This window comes from Heptranchias perlo, chromosome 23, assembly GCF_035084215.1.
Source record: "Heptranchias perlo isolate sHepPer1 chromosome 23, sHepPer1.hap1, whole genome shotgun sequence".
Lineage (NCBI taxonomy): Eukaryota > Metazoa > Chordata > Chondrichthyes > Hexanchiformes > Hexanchidae > Heptranchias > Heptranchias perlo.
Window position 1 is genome coordinate 29,038,922 of NC_090347.1, and position 20,191 is coordinate 29,059,112.

At 41.3% G+C, this 20,191-nt stretch overlaps 1 protein-coding gene across 2 annotated transcripts in view; it reads right to left on the reverse strand.

Annotated features, from left to right (window-relative positions):
• Window positions 1-2,050: 2,050 nt before the first annotated feature.
• The window catches only part of cox10 (cytochrome c oxidase assembly factor heme A:farnesyltransferase COX10), a 108,901-nt gene continuing 90,760 nt past the window's right edge, over window positions 2,051-20,191 (reverse strand). The window contains exons 6-8 of one of the 2 annotated variants that reach the window (XM_068004284.1): window positions 8,314-8,546; window positions 5,313-5,379; window positions 3,309-3,601 (exon numbers count right to left, since the gene is read on the reverse strand). In XM_068004284.1, the coding sequence (XP_067860385.1) occupies window positions 3,406-3,601; window positions 5,313-5,379; window positions 8,314-8,546 (496 nt within the window). In that variant the 3' untranslated portion in view covers window positions 3,309-3,405. Of the gene's footprint in view, window positions 3,602-5,312; window positions 5,380-8,313; window positions 8,547-20,191 lie in introns of both variants that reach the window. The other variant, XM_068004283.1, reaches the window with a different exon arrangement.

A 20,191-nucleotide genomic window follows, 5' to 3' on the forward strand; every position in this document is an offset into this window, starting at 1 on the left:
CAAAAGTGGCAGTGAATGATAACTGGAGGGTTACTTTTCATTTTGACCACATTTTTCATTTTGAATAGCTACTGGTACATAATTATGAAAAAAAAAATCACTTTTTGCATTAGGCTGCATGATTGACACTAGAATTTTAGTAAAATGTGATGGTGAATGTGTAAATTTTTTGTTGTACATCCACTTGAAATCTAAAATTATACTACTTATAGATTATGTCCATCCTAACTTTTGCAGAAACAATATCTGAGCTTCAGTGAGGTGCTGGAATAGTTTCAGCTATGGCTCAGTTGGTAGCACTGTCGCCTCTGAGTCAGAAGGTTGTGGGTTCAAGAGTGGAAGGCTGTTTCTAGTGGGGTCCTTCAGTACCAGGTCCCTTGCTTTTTTGTGATTATATATTAATGATTTGGACTTGAACGGAGGTGGCTTGATAGTGAGGAGAAAAGCTGTAGACTGCTGGAAGAGATCAATGGACTGGTCAGGTGGGCAGAAAAGTGGCAAATGGAATTCAATCCAGAGAAGTGTGAGGAAATGCATTTGGGGAGGGCAAACAAGGCAAGGGAGTACACAATAAATGGGAGGATACTGAAAGGATATTGCAGCGGTTCAAGAAGGTGGCTCACCACCACCTTCGCAAGGGCAACTAGGGATGGGCAAATAAATGCCAGCCTCGCCAGCGACGCCCACATCCCCTGGACGAATAAAAAAAAAGAGGAAGTAAGGGACCTTGGAGTGCATATCCACAGATCCCTAAAGGTAACAGGACAGATAGATAAGGTGGTTAAGAAGGCATATGGAATACTTTCCTTTATTAGCCGAGGTATAGAATATAAGAGCAGGGAGGTAATGCTGGAACTGCATAAAACACTGGTTAGGCCACAGCTTGAGTACTGTGTACAGTTCTGGTCACCACATTACAGGAAGGATGTAATTGCACTAGAGAGGGTACAGAGGAGATTTACGAGGATGTTGCCAGGACTGGAGAATTTTAGCTATGAGGAAAGATTGGATCGGCTGGAGTTGTTCTCTTTGGAACAGAAGAGGCTGAGGAGTGATTTAATTGAGGTGTACAAAATTATGAGGGGCCTAGAGTTGCTAGGAAGGACCAATTTCCATTAGTAGAGGTCAATAACCAGGGGGCATAGATTTAAAGTGATTGGTAGAAGGATTAGAGGGGGGCTGACGAAAAAAATTTTCACCCAGAAGGTGGTGGGGGTCTGGAACTCACTGCCTGAAAGGGTGGTAGAGGCAGAAGCCCTCAACTCATTTAAAAATAAGTACTTGGATATGCACTTTAAGTGCCGTGACCTACAAGGCTACGGACCAAGTGCTGGAAAGTGGGATTAGGCTGGGTGGCTCATTTTCAGCCGGCGCAGACATGATGGCCTCCTTCTGTGCCATAAATTTTCTATGATTCTAAGTCCCAAGGACTTGAACACATAATGCAGGCTGACACTCCAGTGCAGTGGACGTAAAAGACCCCATAGCACTTTTTGAAGAAGAGCAGGGGAGTTCTCCGCAGTGTCCTGGCCAATATTTATCCCTCAACCAACATCACTAAAACAGATTATCTGGTCATTGTCACATTGCTGTTTGTGGGCCCTTGCTATGCGCAAATTGGCAGCCACGTTTCCTACATTGTAACAGTGACTACACTTCAAAAGTCTGGTTGTAAAGCACTTTGGGACGTCCTGAAAGGCACTATATAAATGCAAGTCTTTATTTCTTTAGTTACAGGTCTGACCATTGTGGTAGCAATTTAAGATGATGAATTAAAAGTACCACAATGTACCAACTTAGTTGTGATTGTTACTAGTGTATTGGTACAATAAATAAACCTGGTGACAACATGGGGTGTGATTTAGATAGTATTCCTTTTATGTAGTTCCATAATGTAACTCCCAACATGAGAAATGGAAGATTCTGAACTATCAGTTTCGGAGAACATATTCAGCAACATCAATTGTTGACTGACTGTAGTTAAGCCAGACTTAGCAGAATGTGGGACGGATGCATTTCAGGCACAAGGACATGAAATAATAATTCCAAATCAATACTGAAAAAATAACTTTAATGTTACAATATAAACCGTCGCAGCACTCCTGAACAAAGAGTCATTGTTAACTTCAAACTTTTGGTTGGAGGAGAAATGCCTTGAACATGTTCTAGAGTGTGGTTGGAAGTCTCAAAAGGTACTTCCAACAGATTAATACTCTGGAGTGCTTTCAAAGTAAGTGCAATTAATTGAAGTGCCACAATTCTGGGGGAATTTATTTTATTTTTTTCTGGAAGCACACATCTGAACAACGTATTTTACAATTAGTTTTAGGAACACACAACATTTGTTGTGCAAATCACTGTCCACAGATTTTTCCTGAAATTCTGGACAATACTTTACAATTTTCTCTGGTGTTCAAAAGCATTCGTGGTACTTTCATTTGTTATTGCTGTGTATATGTAACGTGACTTTAAAGGATACCTTATAGGATCTGAGGCCATAATGTAATGTTAAGGAACACATCACAGGATCGAAAGCCACAATATGACTTCATGGACACAATGTGGGAGTTGAAAATGTGGGAGATGATACCGGGGCTTGAGGGTTAAATTATGAGGACAAGTGGCATAAACTTAACTTGTATTCCCTTGAGTATAGAAGATTGAGGGGTGATCTGTTCGAGGACTTTGAAATGTCAAAAGGATTTGATAGGGCAGATACAGAAACTATTTTGTCTGATGGGGAATCAAGAACGAGGGGACATAATCTTAAAATTAAAGCTCGGCCATTTGGGAGAGAAATCAGGAAGCACTTTTTCACACAAAGTAGACATCTGGAATTCTCTCCCCCAAAAGGCTATTGATGCTGGGACAATTGGAGCTTTCAAGACTGAGATGGATTTTTGTTAGGTAAGGGTATCAAGGGTTAGGGAGTCACGGCGGGTAAATGGAGTTGAGGTACAGATCAGCCATGATCTAACTGAATGGCTCGAGGAGCTGAATGGCCTATTCCTATGAAAATGAAGAAACCAACTTTCATCTAACATTACGGAATCACATACAGTAATACCATACAACTTCCAGGAACAAAATCAGTGCATCCCACTTGATGGGGCCACAGCAAATTACACAGAAATAGTCTTTGCCACCTTTTGAAGATTTCTTAATAAAAATGAACGTTATGCTTGCATTTCTGTTTTAACTTTGCGATGAGCTATGCCCTCATTTCCAACTAGAGATTTCTTGCAGGTCAGCATGAGGAGCAACAACATAGGGAGATGCCAGAGGCTGCAGAAGAAAAGTTTTCGAGCGCTGCTGCGGCTTGAGTCCCTGTAAAATCGATAGCCGAGGTAGCTGATATACAAGTTGATTGGGAGCGAAATGAGTGGAAAAGTCCAAGTGGTTACATCAAGGACAGGAGACAGTGTTGACAGTCCAATGAGTCCAAAGCAGTGGCGGAGTGCTACCCGTTTGCAGAGTGCTGGGTGTGTGACTGACATCATGCGATAGCCGCCTCGTGAGTAATCTTCCCGAAGGTTCCAGCTTAAAGCATTGAAATGTGGGAACTGCCAGGAATACAGGATACCACCCAATAACAAGGCACCTAAACAAGGGGACAGGGAGATGAGTATAAGATTTCATACAATGGCAAACTCATATTACTTTCCCAAAGCGATTAAATTCCATGAAGTTTATCTTCTACACATCAAATATATCTAAAAAGCTGACATAAGTTTGCACACACAATTCCTTGCACAATGATTTCCCAATCTTGTGGGTTGAAGCCTTTGCAAAGTGATAGGGAAATCAACATGGGTCATCCTTTCACACTTTTCAGTGTCCAGTTACACAGTGGTTTTGGCACTGGCGAACACTACGTACTATCCACATGAAAACCGGAGAAAAAAATGTAGACTGACACTCCATTGCAGTACGAAGGGAGTGTTGCATTGTTGGAGGCGCCGTCTTTCGGATGAGATATTAAAGCGAGGTGCCGTCTGCCCTCTCAGGTGGATGTAAAAGATCCCACGGCATTATTTCGAAGAAGAGCAGAGGAGTTATCCCCGGTGTCCTGGCCAATATTTATCCCTCAGCCAACATCACGAAAAACAGATTATTTGGTCAATTTCAAATTGCTGTTTGTGGGAACTTGATGTGTGTAAATTGGCTGCGGTGTTTTCTACATTACAACAATGACTCCACTTCAAGAATACTTAATTGGCTGAAAAGAGCTTTGGGATATCCTGAGGTGGTGAAAAGCGCTATATAAATGCAAGTCTTTCTTTTTGAATTAAATCACAATGCTTAAAAGAACTACAGATGAGACTGCATCATGAATTGTTAAACCTTTTGATTCACAGTATCATTTTTTAGCTAGTCTAAGGTGTTAGAGGATTCTTAACAATGCATGTTGACAGTGCAGCCTTCCCTCATCATTCCCCTTCTATTATGTCACTCTCACTGGCACCTGCAAGAACATCAGATAACACAAACTGGTATTGGTTTGTTGACTTGATCCTCAAAATAAATGTTTCTATGACCACTAAGTGAGCATGCCACATTTTGTAACTATATTACATTTGCTGGTAAGGATAGAAATGTAGGAACAAGTGACAAATGTGGTTCAATCTCAAGGGAGTCATCAGAAGAATCTTTCTACACCAGCACCCACATTGTATCTTCAAAATGTGGTAGAACCTTACCTTTCAGTGTTACAAGGCAGGACTTTACTTTGTTAATACAACAATGAATATTTGTTTTTTCTGCCTGACTTGAACACATCTCTCAAATATAAGTCCGATGTCTCATGTAGTTGGACTATTGCAATAATCTATTTATAAAACCCTCAGTAGGTCGACGTCAATTTCACATTAGACCTGCTATTTGGAATCATAGAATCATGACAGCACAGAAGGAGGCCATTCAGCCCATCGAGCCTGTGCCGGCTCTTTGTAAGATAAATGTATCAGATTTAATCTACTTAAAATGTCAAATATTGAGGAATGATCCAGAATGATAATAAAAAGTGTACTGGAGATATCAATTTGTTTTAAAATACATTTTGACAAAGAAATAAGATAATGATGTTATAGATGTAAATAGTGGAAATAAAAAGAAAAGGACTGGGGCAGTATTATGACATGATATGTACCATTATGTCAGTTAATTCCAATACATGGGTTTGTATTCAATTCCACACTCAGCAAGCTCACAATTGGGCTCATAAGAGTAAGCACAAAGCTGAGGCGAGGTGTTGCTGCCTAGTGAGGGAGGGAAAACTAGATGCAGATTCAGGCTGATCTTTTGTGTTATACCTGGGCAGAGACACAGCGATCCTCTTGAGTGGGGACTGGTGTGTAATGTGGCATGGTGCGGCACAGACTAGGTAAAAATAAAACATGTCATCTGATAAGGGAAATAAAACAAGCATGAACAGAAGATCTAATGGCAGGTTTTAGGAAAATTACATCAACATTTTGTGTCATTTAAGGTGGAATCTCAGCAATACCAATGGGAGGTCCTTAAAAGGCAGAATTATTTTTATCCTCCCTTTTGTCACCAATATTGGAAATTCCCTAAACAGGGATGCACATTTTAATAAAATGGTGACTTGCAGTCCCAAATATATTTTTATAGTGCTCATAGGCCCAGCATTAATAGTTTACTACTACCATTATAAATAGTTATCTCATTTTGTTCTGCAATGAAGACACTTTAAAGGTCTATAATGAAATTAATACCATGCTTTGAAGCAAAGTATTGACCTGTTTCTAATATATTGGAGCTATGACTGATTTGTAGTCATGGAGTTTAAAGTGTTAACTAGTTCTGTGACAAGCTTTAGAAATCTGCTAATTTAGATCTGCAGCAACCTAATTTTCATTTTGTCCTGGTATGATTTCCACTTCCGATGGCCAAACATTTCAGAGGGCACACAAGTCACCTCATAATTTCATGGAGTACTAATGGAGCTCTAGCATATACAGTCTTTAGTCATACTTAACATTTGAAAAAAATGAATGGTAGAAATAGAATACTTGATGAGCAATTATAGAATAGAATTTGATAACTCAGTCATTGTGATTATAATTCTCCTCACTCAAGGGATAAAAATAATATTCTGTAATTACTCTTTGACTATCCTCTTTACAGCTCACAGCATGGAAGTGACAGGATGCACAAGAGTCATTAGCCCTGTTTACATTAGCAGATGGAATGACTATCTGGTCAGTGGGATTGACTGAGCCTGGAGCTGCCCTGTTTACATTACAGTCTCAGAGTAGGGCAGCCCTGATGACAGATTATGAGTTGCATATGCTAGATTCACTTGGAAATGTGTCAAAGGCTACAATATGTCAGATACTTCCAGCAGCATTTAGCTGGCTTCGCTGTTGCTAGGTAGCTCATAGGCCACCATAGTGAGGCCACATGAGGTAGCAGTTTATATAACACTTATTCTGATGTCAAACTATTACAAAGCGCAGGGAAGGAAAATGGTTGTGGTTTCCGAGTGAAGTGATTATACTACAAATGCAATGCTCATAGTGTCGAATGGAGGTGGAATGGGACCAAAATCAGCTGAAATTCAACCTTGATTTTAAACAATTTACATCTGCTGAATTAGAGGCTGTTTAAAATCAGACCCACTTTTTATAACGTTTTTAGCAAGTACTAATTCAGACACACATTTTGAATAGTAGCTGGAGTCATAATCCATGTCCCTACACTCCATTTGTTGGACTGTAACCCCACACATTACCATACTACCTGCCAAAGCCAATTCAAAAGCTGTCTGTTCTGCTAGTTTTAATGGAAACAAAATTTGTTTGAAAAAAAATGTTTTTACACATTATTGCAAGGGAGCTTGTCTAGCTGAGAGCCAGTGGTAAAAATGCTGGCAGCTCCATTCAAAACTGACCATACAATTCAAACAGGGTTCCTGGGGTCACAGCATATACAAGATATGAATTTGCCCCAATCCTGAATCTATGCTGTATTCACTCTGCAAACAAGCATTATAGTTTGAATGTAACTATTGGCAATTCATGCTAAGGCTGGGCAGAAGATCCTTCATCAATGTACTTTAGACAAAGCAATGTTATTTTCCATGACTCTGAAAACTGCTACAACTTTATGTATCATTAATATCTGCAGTAAAACAGTGTTCACTGGAATACTGGTGATCTTAGGCCACCAAGGCTGCACACTGTCTAGTGCTCTTCTGCTGAGCCACCACCCACTATGAGAAAATCTCTTTATCTGATTAACAATTAATGATAAGGGCCATCATGTGTCTACTGGGACCACCTTAGATCAGTTGCTGGGTGGTTTGTGCATTTGTTATAAGCCTTTAATTTGTGCCTCACCCAATTCCCGAGATTTGGTCCAGCAATGATGTGACATTTAACAAGTGGGTCAAGTGCATTCTATGATTTGAATTCTTGCCAGGAAAACATTCATTCATCTGAATAGTTGCAGACATTCATTTTTTTTTCATTTATACCTCAATGGAAGAAACAGGCAGGTTTAGAAACAATCATGTCATGACTATGCGCAGAACAAGCATTTTGACCCTCACAGGAACAGAGGCCCAACGATGTCTGGCATAAACATCCGATTGTGAACTAATTGGTTTAAATTATAAAACAGTTGCCTGTTAGAAATACACTGAACAACTGACCGAGCATTCAGAAGCTACAACCATGCTAACATATATGGGTACGACGGCTCTGCACTATGGAGTGGAGCCACATAAATCTATTCAGTCTTAAAAAATGACTAAATTAATAGAAACTAGGTAACCATTTTCTGTAGTATTGCTTATTTTACTGAAATAAATGTATGCTTATGTGATTCCCAATAGATCACAAGATAGTTATGGATGAGAAAGGCCATTCAGCCAACCTTAGTTCATCCATCCAGAATGACTGTATAAAGTCCTCCCACTGCAGCATCAAATTGGTTCTTAAATGATTCCAGGAGTTTCACTTCCACCGCTCTATCTGGAAGTCCACTCCACTTGATCACTCTCTACATGAAGAAAACACTTTCTAATTTAAGATCTAGCGGCGTTCCTAAATTATTCAACACTACAATGTTTGGCTATTTCTACTTGCCGAGAATTAATGAACATTTGTGCCCAGTTGTGGGAGAAAGAATTCCTTCCTAAACTATTCTTGCCTGGTCTTTCAAAAATGATGATTCATAATTTATACAGGTGATGAGTTTGTAGGAAATCAAACTTACTGTACATTCAGTGCACATCCTTACCTTTCCCAGGAAGCTTTTGTAGGACAGACTGTTGAAAGGACTCACCTGCACTGATGCTACCAGTGGCTGCTGTCCAGCCCATGACTGGGGGAATGGCTCCAACCACCGACCCTACCCAGGTGTTAAGGATGCTCAACCGTTTCATTGGGGTGTAGCAGCATGTGTAGAGGAAAAGGTTAAAGGCTCCCAAAGCTCCAGTCAGTGGGTTAACTCCAAAGGTCAATAGAGCTATGCCAGGCACACTGCAGGCAACTGCAAAGGACACTGCATGGAGAGGACTGAGGGTTTAAAATAAACATAAATCAGCAAATTGCATAAATTATGCTGCTTACGCAATTCTTTAATTTCAACAGGTTTCCAGCAAAAGCACTTGTCAGTTAAAGCTGTTCTACAGTTTCATTGCTGCACTTAAACATCTACATACTAAATAGAAAAGTTGTCTGCTCTCTCCCCACGACCTACCATTCTCTTATAGTCAAGTCACTGAGCCACATTTATGTCAGCAACTTCGGTCTAGTCTGTAATTATGACTATCTGATTCTGCCACACTACTTTGAGTTTATGTTGGGGCAAGTATTATTGCATGTGGATATGGTGGAATTTAACTAATTAATATAACAAGTACTTCTTTTTTTGCAAATTGTGCACCATAAAAATAATTTAAAATAACTTACAAGTTTTCTTTTTAAGCTTCTAAAATTAAATACAGTACACAGTCATTAGCACAAGTCTGCAAGAGCCATCGGAACAGAAAATTTTGGGAGGGTGTTTTACTCAGGCTATTTCATGACCTGCCTGGACGTGACAAATATTGCCACTTGTGAGACTGATTGGATACAAACTCAACAGTGATTAACTGAATTATGGATGCCCCCCAAACGGAGGTATTCATCTTACATCATGTTTGTCTATTTATACCACTTGTAGGTTTTCAGCAAAATATACTTCAATTATACTTATAACCCCAGGATAATCAACAAAAGTTGCGCTGTCTTTGGAAATATGATTCTTATTTCCATTGTTATTTTTCCATTGAAGTGATACAAATAAGGTTTCTGCATGTTCAAGGAATCTTTGGTGGGCTCCCGATGCCTCGGTGAGTTTACAAAGTGACCAGCTGAGCCATATGGGCGAGGAAGATTCTTGGATCAATCCCCGTTCTGTGCTGAGTTAGCTGATTTCAGCTGCCCCAGGTTCCCGTCCCTTATTGCGACTCAGCGACCCCAGGTGAAAGTGGATATGTTTGGGTGTTGGCTGAGTACAGGATGCAGCTCGGCTATGAGCCCCTGCCATCGAACGCCTGTTCACAGTTACCGCCGAGATTCATGCCTGGGTGGAGTACTGGAATGCAACTAACTTTCCGCAAGGGAAAAAAAATAGGTGAGGAAAAATAAAATTAAAAACACCACTGCTCTATTACATCAGTGGCTATGATATAATAGACACTGATTTAACGAAAGACACATTGTCCCAGAATTTGCTCCAAAACAACAGAGCTGAACAGCGCTCAGCATTATTGAACGGCAAATGGAAGAGCAACTTCTGGCGAGTGTGCATGTGCAGTCAAACGCCCAAATCCGGAAGTTATTCTAGGAGATTCCCTGCTCGTTTGAAAGCTGCGTGGGAAGGACAGCTCACCGGTGAAATAAATGGACCAGCGTCAAGTTGCTGCACTGCCCAGCTGGAAACAAACAAATCTGCACAGAATAAGGCACGCTAGGCTTTTTAGGTCTAAACTAACTTTTAATGGCGTGGTAAGTTTTAATGACTGCCAAACAACCTCACTGGCACTGAAAATTAACTTTTAAAAATTCCTTCCGATTTTGATTGTCAGAGATATAAAAACAAATTAATTTTTTTAACTTTTTATTTCTGTCTGTCTCTTTTATCTCTGTCTTTTAATTCAATATTTCTTACTCTCTCTTTATTTCGCTTTCTCTAACTGATTTTACATTGAATTAACTGTTGTAGCTTTCACTTCCTGGTTCTGATTGCACGGCTTGTCAAGGATGCTTCAATCAGATTGGTTGAGGGGACGGAGAGATCCTTTCCCTGTTTACAGATGCCCGGGAGAGGACGCTGCACTTTTTGCAGCTCACCAATGGAGGAAGTTCCCGCACTAAAGCCCGTGGATTGTTTGTGGGCAAGTTTAAATCTAATGAGCGGCGGGTGCGTTCACTCACCGCTCAGAGCAAATTCCGGGCCAAGCTCGATTAGTGACTTTTACAGCACAGTCCCACTGTGGCAAGCGAATTGTTTCCGAGTTCACTACAGGTTTGGAAAACTGATTCATACGAGTGCTCCCAAAACCTGATCCAAGTTCCCTTGGAATCAGTGGTGTAAATCCCCTAGAAATTGCAACGTTGTAATGTTTGCATGATGACGTGGGGCATGATTTTGACCCCGAGCCATTAAGGGGATGGGGCGGGGGTGTCAAATTGCGGACGAGAAACCCGGAAGTACGGGTTTCCCGGATGTTCTTACGATTTTGACGTAAGGACGTCTTTTTTTTTGTTGGTTTGCCGTCCGACTGGCTGGCCTGATTGACAGGCTGGTCTCAGTCGGACGGGAGACCAGCCTGGGAGAGGACGTGTTCAGGTAAGTCTTTCTTTGTACGGATAGGGGGGGAAGGCATGGGGGGACATGGGTGGGCATAGGTTGACACGGGAATCGTCAGTCATGGGGGGAGGGATTGGGGTCAGTCACGGGCAGGGGGTGGCGGGGTCATCGTGGGTGTCCATGATCGTGGTTGGGGGGGGGGATTGGGGATCCGCGATCGAGGTTTGGGGGAGTCCGCGATCGTTGGGTGGGGGGGGGGGGGGTGGTGGCTGCAGGTAGGCTTATTGGGCCTGGGGAAGCACTCCTGCTCCTCCCGGCCCACAAGCTGTGCCAGAACGGCACCCGTTAGACTTGGGCCTTCTCGCCTCCTTTCACGAGGTGTAAAAGAGAAAAATGAGAAGGTCCGGGAAACCCGGCAAACACCCCCCACCACCCCGGGTTCAAATCAGAAACTATAGGAAAATGGAGGGCCGAAGCCTCCTTGAAAGGTCCTTAAGGCCCGAACCACCTCCTGGGAGCGGGTTGGTCGCCCGTCCCTCACCCCGCCCCGGTAAAAAACAGAAATGGGCGGGTTGGAGGCAGGTCTGAAATGGTTGAAATTTTCAAAGCTCCCCCACCCTCAACCCACCCGTTTTTCACAGTTAAAATCATGCCCATGATATTTGGAGTACAAAGACCCTGATAGTAATGTAAGTAAGCTGGTCGAAAGTTACTAGAGCAAAAAAAAATATTTTCATGAAAGTAGATAGGAGGAGCTGGATCAAATGATCACATCATCCATTCACCCCTTCTTCTTCACTTCCTGACCCTGAACTACACAAGACTGTGTATACACTGCAGCCTGTAGTTCAAGTGCGAATCCATCAGGTGCCAGGAATTCCACTTCTGAATCTGGAGCTCAATGTGACCTCAAATTGTTTCAATGCGACACTAAAGTTGGTGTGTTAAGGCACCTTAAAAACATAGTCGGATGCTGGATACCAAGTGCACCTTATGTACCTTAAAAATAAGTACAGAATCATATGACTTTTATCATGTAAATCAACTTATGAGTCATATGCAGGCTTGTTACTCAGTCATCACATATTGTCTACGTAACATACTATTTAAATGCATTATTTCCCTACATTAGAACAGCGACTACACTTCAAAAAAAAATATTTCATTGGCTCTGAAGTGCTTTGGGATGTGTTGAGGTCAGAAAAGATGCTATATAAATGTATGTTCTTTCTTTTATTCCATTTTAGGCTGTCCTTTAAGCGCAGCAAAATGTACACACAGGGATTTATGATTGCAACAGTGCTGCAGTTTATGATGGTAAACTAAGTTGATACATCTTCATTTTTAATTTCACTATGGTAGATGTTACTACTAAGTGCTGACCACACACATTCCACACAATGCAAGGGAAATTTAGTATTACACAGACAAGGAATAAAAATTAAGGAAGATTTTGAGAAATTATATGAAACTGAATAGATCAGTTTGAAACTAAAGAAACTATTTTGAGGGAATTCCAAGAAGCTGCCTGCTATCACACACTGTCCAAAGATTGAGGCACAAATCTCGAATCATTTTTTCTGACGGTCTGGTCCTTTCATTGTAAAACAAGTAGTTGAACACGAAAGTAACAGAGTGTGAGGCTAATGAAACAAAGAAATAGAGGCTGCAGAGCTCTCTTGTGTGGTAAATGTTGATGACAGTATCTTTTACAAAAGTTTCTTGGGGGCAGATGGTGTTGGTTCACAATTGCATAGCGTGAACAGGTTCTGGTGCACAGCCAGGCATGATTTCCTATCCATCATCCCGGACCTAGCCAGGAACATTGTGGAGTTTCACCAGCCTGTCAGTCAGGATGGCAAGCAACTTTCAGCAAGTGAAGGATGGGCACAGAGTGTTGTGATGAAAGAGACTCAGTTCATTCAGGGCAGCCACTTATCCTTTATCCTGCAAGATTCTACAAATCACAGCAGGGGAAATGTTAACTTTTAAACTAGCAGACAGTCAAGTAACACTTCAACCCACTTAATTACAGATTTTTACACCTGTAAGCACTTTGCGGCAGGGCCTGCTGCACTGCAGTACTTTTACAGTTTGCCTTTTCAAAAGTAAAGAATCTTACAACACCAGGTTATAGTCCAACAATTTTATTTGAAAATCACAAGCTTTCGGAGGCTTTCTCCTTCGTCAGGTGAATGTGGAAATCCTTGAACGTTTCGTATTTATATTCAGAGAACAATACCTGGTGATTACAGATAATCTTTCCAACTGCCCATTGTCAAGGCAATCAAAGCGTTCAGACAGAGAGGTGTTACCAACAGGACCACCGAATATACAAACGGCCAGAACACAAAACAGAGAGAGAGAGGGAGAAACATCCGAAAGGAAGAGAAAGACAGAAAATGACCCGTTGTATTAAAAACAGATAACTTTTATTCGCTGGTGGGGTTACGTGTAGCGTGACATGAACCCAAGATCTCGGTTGAGGCCATCCTCATGGGTGCGGAACCTGGCTATCAATTTCTGCTCGACGATTTTGAGTTGTCGTGTGTCTCGAAGGCCGCCTTGGAGAACGCTTACCCGAAGATCGGTGGCTGAATGTCCTTGACTGCTGAAGTGTTCCCCGACTGGGAGGGAACCCTCCTGTCTGGCGATTGTTGCGCAGTGTCCGTTCATCTGTTGTCGCAATGTCTGCATGGTCTCGCCAATGTACCATGCTCCGGGGCATCCTTTCCTGCAACGTATGAGGTAGACAACGTTGGCCGAGTCACAGGAATATGAACCATGTACCTGGTGGGTGGTGCCTTCTCGTGTGATGTTGGTATCTGTGTCGATGATCTGGCATGTCTTGCAGAGGTTGCCGTGGCAGGGTTGTGTGGTGTCGTGGACGCTGTTCTCCTGAAAGCTGGGTCATTTGCTGCGAACGATGGTCTGTTTGAGGTTGGGTGGCTGTTTGAAGGCGAGTAGTGGAGGTGTGGGGATGGCCTTAGCGTGGTCTACCTCATACGTTGCAGGAAAGGATGCCCCGGAGCATGGTACATTGGCGAGACGATGCAGACACTGCGGCAACGGATGAACGGACACCGCGCAACAATCACCAGACAGGAGGGTTCCCTCCCAGTCGGGGAACACTTCAGCAGTCATGGACATTCAGCCACCGATCTTCGGGTAAGCGTTCTCCAAGGCGGCCTTTGAGACACACGACAACGCAAAATCGTTGAGCAGAAATTGCTAGCCAAGTTCCGCACCCATGAGGATGGCCTCAACCGGGATCTTGGGTTCATGTCACACTACACGTAACCCCACCAGCGAATAAAAGTTATCTGTTTTTAATACAACAGGTCATTTTCTGTCTTTCTCTTCCTTTCGGATGTTTCTCCCTCTCTCTCTCTGTTTTGTGTTCTGGCCATTTGTATATTTGGTGGTCCTGTAGGTAACACCTCTCTGTCTGAACACTTTGATTGCCTTGACAACGGGCAGTTGGAAAGATTATCTGTAATCACCAGGTATTGTTCTCTGAATATAAATGCGAAACGTTCAAGGATTTCCACATTTACCTGACGAAGGAGAAAGCCTCCGAAAGCTTGTGATTTTCAAATAAAATTGTTGGACTATAACCTGGTGTTGTAAGATTCTTTACATTTGTCAACCCCAGTCCATCACCGGCATCTCCACATCATGCCTTTTCAAAAGGTATTTGTTTTCCGACAAACCATAATTGAGGTTTAGTTTCTAGATTAGAAACTATTAAACATGTTTGAAAGATCTGTTTACATTGTGATAAAACGTTAAAATTTAACGTGACAAGTTTACAATTTCACTGTAAGGGAGAGCCACAGGGATGGGATGGCGTAGGGAAAGAAATCTCATGTAAAAAGTCAATCCGAGCCATTGCTACGCATCTCCTAGGGGGCCAGCAAGAGCATCATAGTTTCGGGTGCAGATAGCTTGCTCACTCTTTTGGCTGGGGAACGCAGCGAGATATTGAAGGAACCTATGGTGCAGGGGGAGGGAAAGTCTAAAAAAGTTACAAGTTTTGAATAGCTCATCCTGTTTGAAATTAAATTTTTTGTTAGTTAGATCTGAAGTCACTGGGGCATTTGATGCACTTGCGGTAATTGCTGACGGCTTACTTGTTCTGCCAAACCACACGTAATACTATCAGAGGAGCGACAGAAACTAGATGGATCTGAATATATTTTCATAACCATTTACTAATTACAGTAAAAAAGCAATTCCATACATTCACACATGATTTTTTTTTACGCAGTTTGGCCATCAACACTTTCAACTGTCAATCCACACTTAGGGTCGACTTCCAACAGTCTGCAATACTGCTGTCATATCATATGGATAATTTGGTAAAAGGAACATGAACTGAAATGATTTGCTGAGTCCTGCATGTGTTGATTAACACTCAAAGCAGGGCTAAGCACTGTGCAATTACAGTTTTTAGTGAGGTCTGCAAAGGCTCATTTTTAAATGCCTTCCATCCCATCCATCTGTGCTGCAATCATGATGTCTGTAATTGAGACAGATAACTGGAGTAATGTGTGTAGGGGATAATATTTTCTACAAATAGGAATGGATGTGAAATAGAAGTCTTTGATTACATAGAAGGCGTGTCTGACGCCAGGCAGATGTGGAAAGATTTAAATGCAAAAATATCGCTTAAGATGAAAAGTGTAACAAAGTTAGGGACAGAATGGTCAACTGAATGCTTCACCCCACCATAAATCCCAAATAAAACTGTCTTCAAGACCCAGCACCAGCTCCTATCCTCAGAAGAATCTCTCTTCTACCTTATCCGCAAAGGATTCTTGTACTAATTTTCTCTTCAATTAAATACTTCATGCAAATATAATCGGAATAGCTTTAGATTCCATAGACAATTGACTGATCAGAATAAAAATAATCAGCACAGACTTCATAAACAAAGTGCTATTCGAGAAATATGACAAGTTACTGTGGGATGGAATTCAACTTGAAAGTGGAGGAATTGTTTGCAGCAAACATTAACAAACAACATTTTTAACAGCTTCATAAATTATCAATTTTTTTCAAGAGGTTTGATCTGTTCTCTTCAATAAATCATTCTCAAGCGTTAAAACAATGGGTTATGAAATGTGCCCTTATGGGAATAATGAGCACATTTCTCTCAGTTTGTATAATAAATTCCTATTTATTTTGCTTTTACAATCATAGAAGCACAGAAGGAGGCCATTCGGCCTGTCATGCTTGTGCCGGCTCTTTGAAAAAGCTTTCCAATTTAATCCCATACCCCAGCTTTTTCCCCATAACCCTGCAAATTCATCCTCTTCACGTACATGTCTAATTGACTTTTGAAAGTCCCAATGGAATCTGCTTCCACCACCCTTTCAGGTAGTGCATTCCAGACCTTAACAAACCTCTGTGTGAAAACATTTCTCCTCATTTCCCCTCTAATTCTTTTGCCAATTATTTTAAATTTATGACCTATGATTACCGACACACTTGCCAGAGGAAATAGTTTCTCCCTACTTGCTTTATCAAAACCCCTCATACTTTTGAATACCTCCATTAGGTCATCCCTTAACCTTCTCTGCTCTCAGGAGAACAATCTCAGCTTCTCTAATCTCTCCACATAACTGAAGTCCCTCATCCCTGGCATTGTGGTAAACCTCCTCTGAACCCTCTCCAAGGCCTTGAGATTCTTCCTGGAGTGTGGTGCCCAGAATTGTAGACAATACTCCAGCTGAGGCCTAACCAGTGATTTGTAAAGGTTTAGCATGACTTCCTTGTTTTTGTATTCAATGCCCCTATTTACAAAGCCAAGTATCCTATATGTTTTCTTAACCGCCTTATCAACTTGCTCTGTTACCTTCAAGGATTTGTGAATATGTATCCCCAGGTCCCATTGCTCTTGCATTCCTCTCAAAATGGTACCATTTAGATTATACTGCCTCTCCTTGTTGTTCCTCCCAAAATGCACCACTTCACATTTATCCCCATTAAATTGCATATGCCGTGTGTCTGCCCATTTCACCAGTCTGTCTATGTCCTCCTGAAGTCTGCTACTATCCTCCTCACTATTTACTACGTTACCAAGTTTTGTATCGTCCGCAAACTTCAAAATTGTACTCCCTATACCAAGTCCAGGTCATTTATATATATAAAAAAAGCAATGGTCCTAATACCATCCCCTGGGAGACCCCACTGCATACTTCTCTCCAGTCAGAAAAACATCCGTTCACCACTACTGTCTGCCTCCTATCCCTTAGCCAATTACGTATCCAAGTTACCACCGTCCCTTTAATGCCATGTGCTTCTATTTTCTAAATAAGTCTGTGATGTGGTACTTTATCAAATGCCTTTTGAAAGTCCTTATATACAACATCTACTGCACTACCTTCATCAACCCTCTCTGATACTTCATCAAAGAACTCAATCAGGTTAGTCAGACATGATTTGCCTTTAACAAATCTGTTCTGGCTGTTCGTTAGTAACCCATGCTTCTCCAAGTTAGAATTAATTTTATTCTTGACAATGGTCTTTAGTAGTTCTACCACCACTGACATTAGACTGACTGGCCTGTAATTACCAGGTTTATCCCTCTCCCCTTTTTTGAAAAGGGGTGTAACATTTGCAATCCTTCAGTCCTCTGGCACCACTCCCATATCCAAGGAGAATTAAAAGATTGTGGTCAGAACTTCTGCTATCTCCACCCTTGCTTTCCTCAGCATCCTAGGATGGACCAGGTGACTTGTTAACTTTTGAGTGATGCCAATCTATTTAGCACCTCCTTTCTATCTATTTTTATTCTATTCAATATCTCTACTCCCCACCTCCTCTACTGCGACATTAAGTTCATCCTCTTCTTTTGTGAGGACAGATGCAAAGTATTCATTCAGTACCTCAGTCATGCCCTCTGCCTCCACAAGAGGATTTCCTTCTTGGTCCCTAATCGGCCCCTCCATTCCTTTAACTATCTTTTTACTTTTTTCTCTTTATAAAAGATTTTTGGGTTCCCTTTTATGTAACCCATTAATCTTTTCTCATAGTCTCTCTTTGCCCTTCTTCTCTTTTTTCAATTTCCCCCTGCACTTAATGTTGACTTTCTTCCAAAGAAGTATATGCAGATGCTGCATTAAGTATTTAGTTGAACAATAAGAGTACTTGAGGACAACATGGTGGTGCATCACATTGAATGTGGGAAAGAAAGAACTTGTATTTATATAGCGCCTTTCACATCTCAGGATGCCTCATTGTGCTTCACAACCAATTAAATAATCTTTGACGTGTAGTCACTGTTGTAATGTAGAGAAACATGGCAGCCAATTTATGCACAGCACAGTCCCACAAACAGTAATAGATAAAAGATCAGATAATCTGCTTTGGTAATGTTGCTTGAGAGATAAATAATGGCCAGGACACAGGACACAGAGCTCTGCTGCTTTTCTTTGAGTACTATCATGGGATCTTTTACATCCACCTGAGAGAGAAGATGGGGCCTCGATTTAACATCTCAGCCAAATGATGGCAACTCTGACAATGCAGCGCTCCCTCGGTAGTGCACTAAAGTGTCAGCTTAAATTATGTGTTCAAGTCTCTGGGGTGGGCTTGAACTCAAAACCTTCTGACTTAGAGGCAGGTGTGAGTTTCTGATTTGAGTTGTGCTTTCAACGAGAGGCAATGAGCAAAGGCCAGGTATTTTTTCCAAAAGAAGTCAAATAACCAGAGGGAGAGTCACACAGCGTTGTTCCAGGACCAAGTATGGTGTGTACTAAAAAGACTTGCATTTATATAACTCCTTTTATGACCTATGAATGTCCCAAAGTGCTTTAAAGCCAGTCACTGTTGTTATGTAGGCAAACATGGCAGCCCATTTGCATGCAACAAAGTTCCACAAAATGACCAGTCTGTCTTTTTTTTGCATGATGGTTGAAGGATAAATATTGGCCTGATCTTTTATGCCTACCTGAACAGGTAGATGGGACCTCAGTTTAACAGTTGCAATCCCTCACTACTCCACTGAAGTGCCAGCCTAGATTATATGCTCAAGACCTGAAAGTGGGGCTTGAACTCATGACCTTGTGATTCAGAGGTCAGAGTGCTATCACTGAGCCAAGCTGACACTTATTATAAGATAACCCAGAATGGGAAAAGCTGGGAATACGAGTACCCGACCAAAAAGAAAATAATTGGAATTGGTATGGTAGGAATTGCACTCCTATTTAGAGACAGATCCAGCCACATATTCAAATATCGAAAGGTGGTGGCAAGGAAAATCCCAATCAGGTACAGTGGCCACATTCGAAGCATTAGGAAACTCCCCGAATAATTACTTACAGCTTTGGTCAACTATACACACCTTCTCAATGGAACACAGAAGAAGCTATTTGAAAAGTATTTGGATTAGGCAGTCATGAATTATAGGTTTCCTATTTAAACTTTCAAGTTAACAATGACTGAAGAAATCACTATTACATCTTCATTGCTAGTGAAATATATCTAAATTGGCTTTGAAATATAACTTCACTAATTCCAACTAATGTAAAACCAAAAGTACATCACATTGAGGCTCACTACCAACTCCAGCCCCCAATTTATCTAATATGAATTCAGTATAAGTGGGACAAGTAAAGGGGATACCTTAAAGAAATTGGATTATCTTATCTAGTAACACAAAACTGGATTGCTTTCCTAACTGGGCTTGATTCTGAAATAGTTATAATTAGAATTGAGGAATTTTAGCTTAGAAGTTGTCCCATATTAACCATCAGATTAGACCACTTTCCTCAGCAGGGAGTGAAACAATACAAAATGTAAATTTAGGATTGAAATCAGGAACTTCTTCACAAGAATAATCAACACGTAGAATGGACTTCTGGATAGAGCAGTGGAAACGAAAACCCTGGAACTATTTACATAACAACTGGATTCTGCAATGGGGGAGCATTTTAGGGACTTTCTGGATGGATGAACTAAGGGGTCAAATGGCCTTCCTCATCCATGTTTGTCTTGTGAACCTGGTATGTCTTTGAAACATCCGTTGCTTCTGCTTTTTAAGAGGGTATGCAAATTTTGTTTGACGCATTCCAATAAGCAAGTTTTCTGAAACAGATTGAATGACTGCACGACAGATCATCCAATTATTTCATTTTTCAAGGGGTAGGGGAAGAGGAGGACAAGGGATATTCTGCATCCAGGGTGCTGAAAATTCAAATTTAGAACAAATTCCCCTCCTGTAGGCAGTCAAAGTGGAGGAACAGGTTGTAGCTCAAGAGATCAAACAGACAGCGACATGCTTTTAAAGCAGAATAATGAGGGTAAGTATAGAAGGTAAGATCAATGGAATGTGCCATGGAAACCGTCTAATCATGGA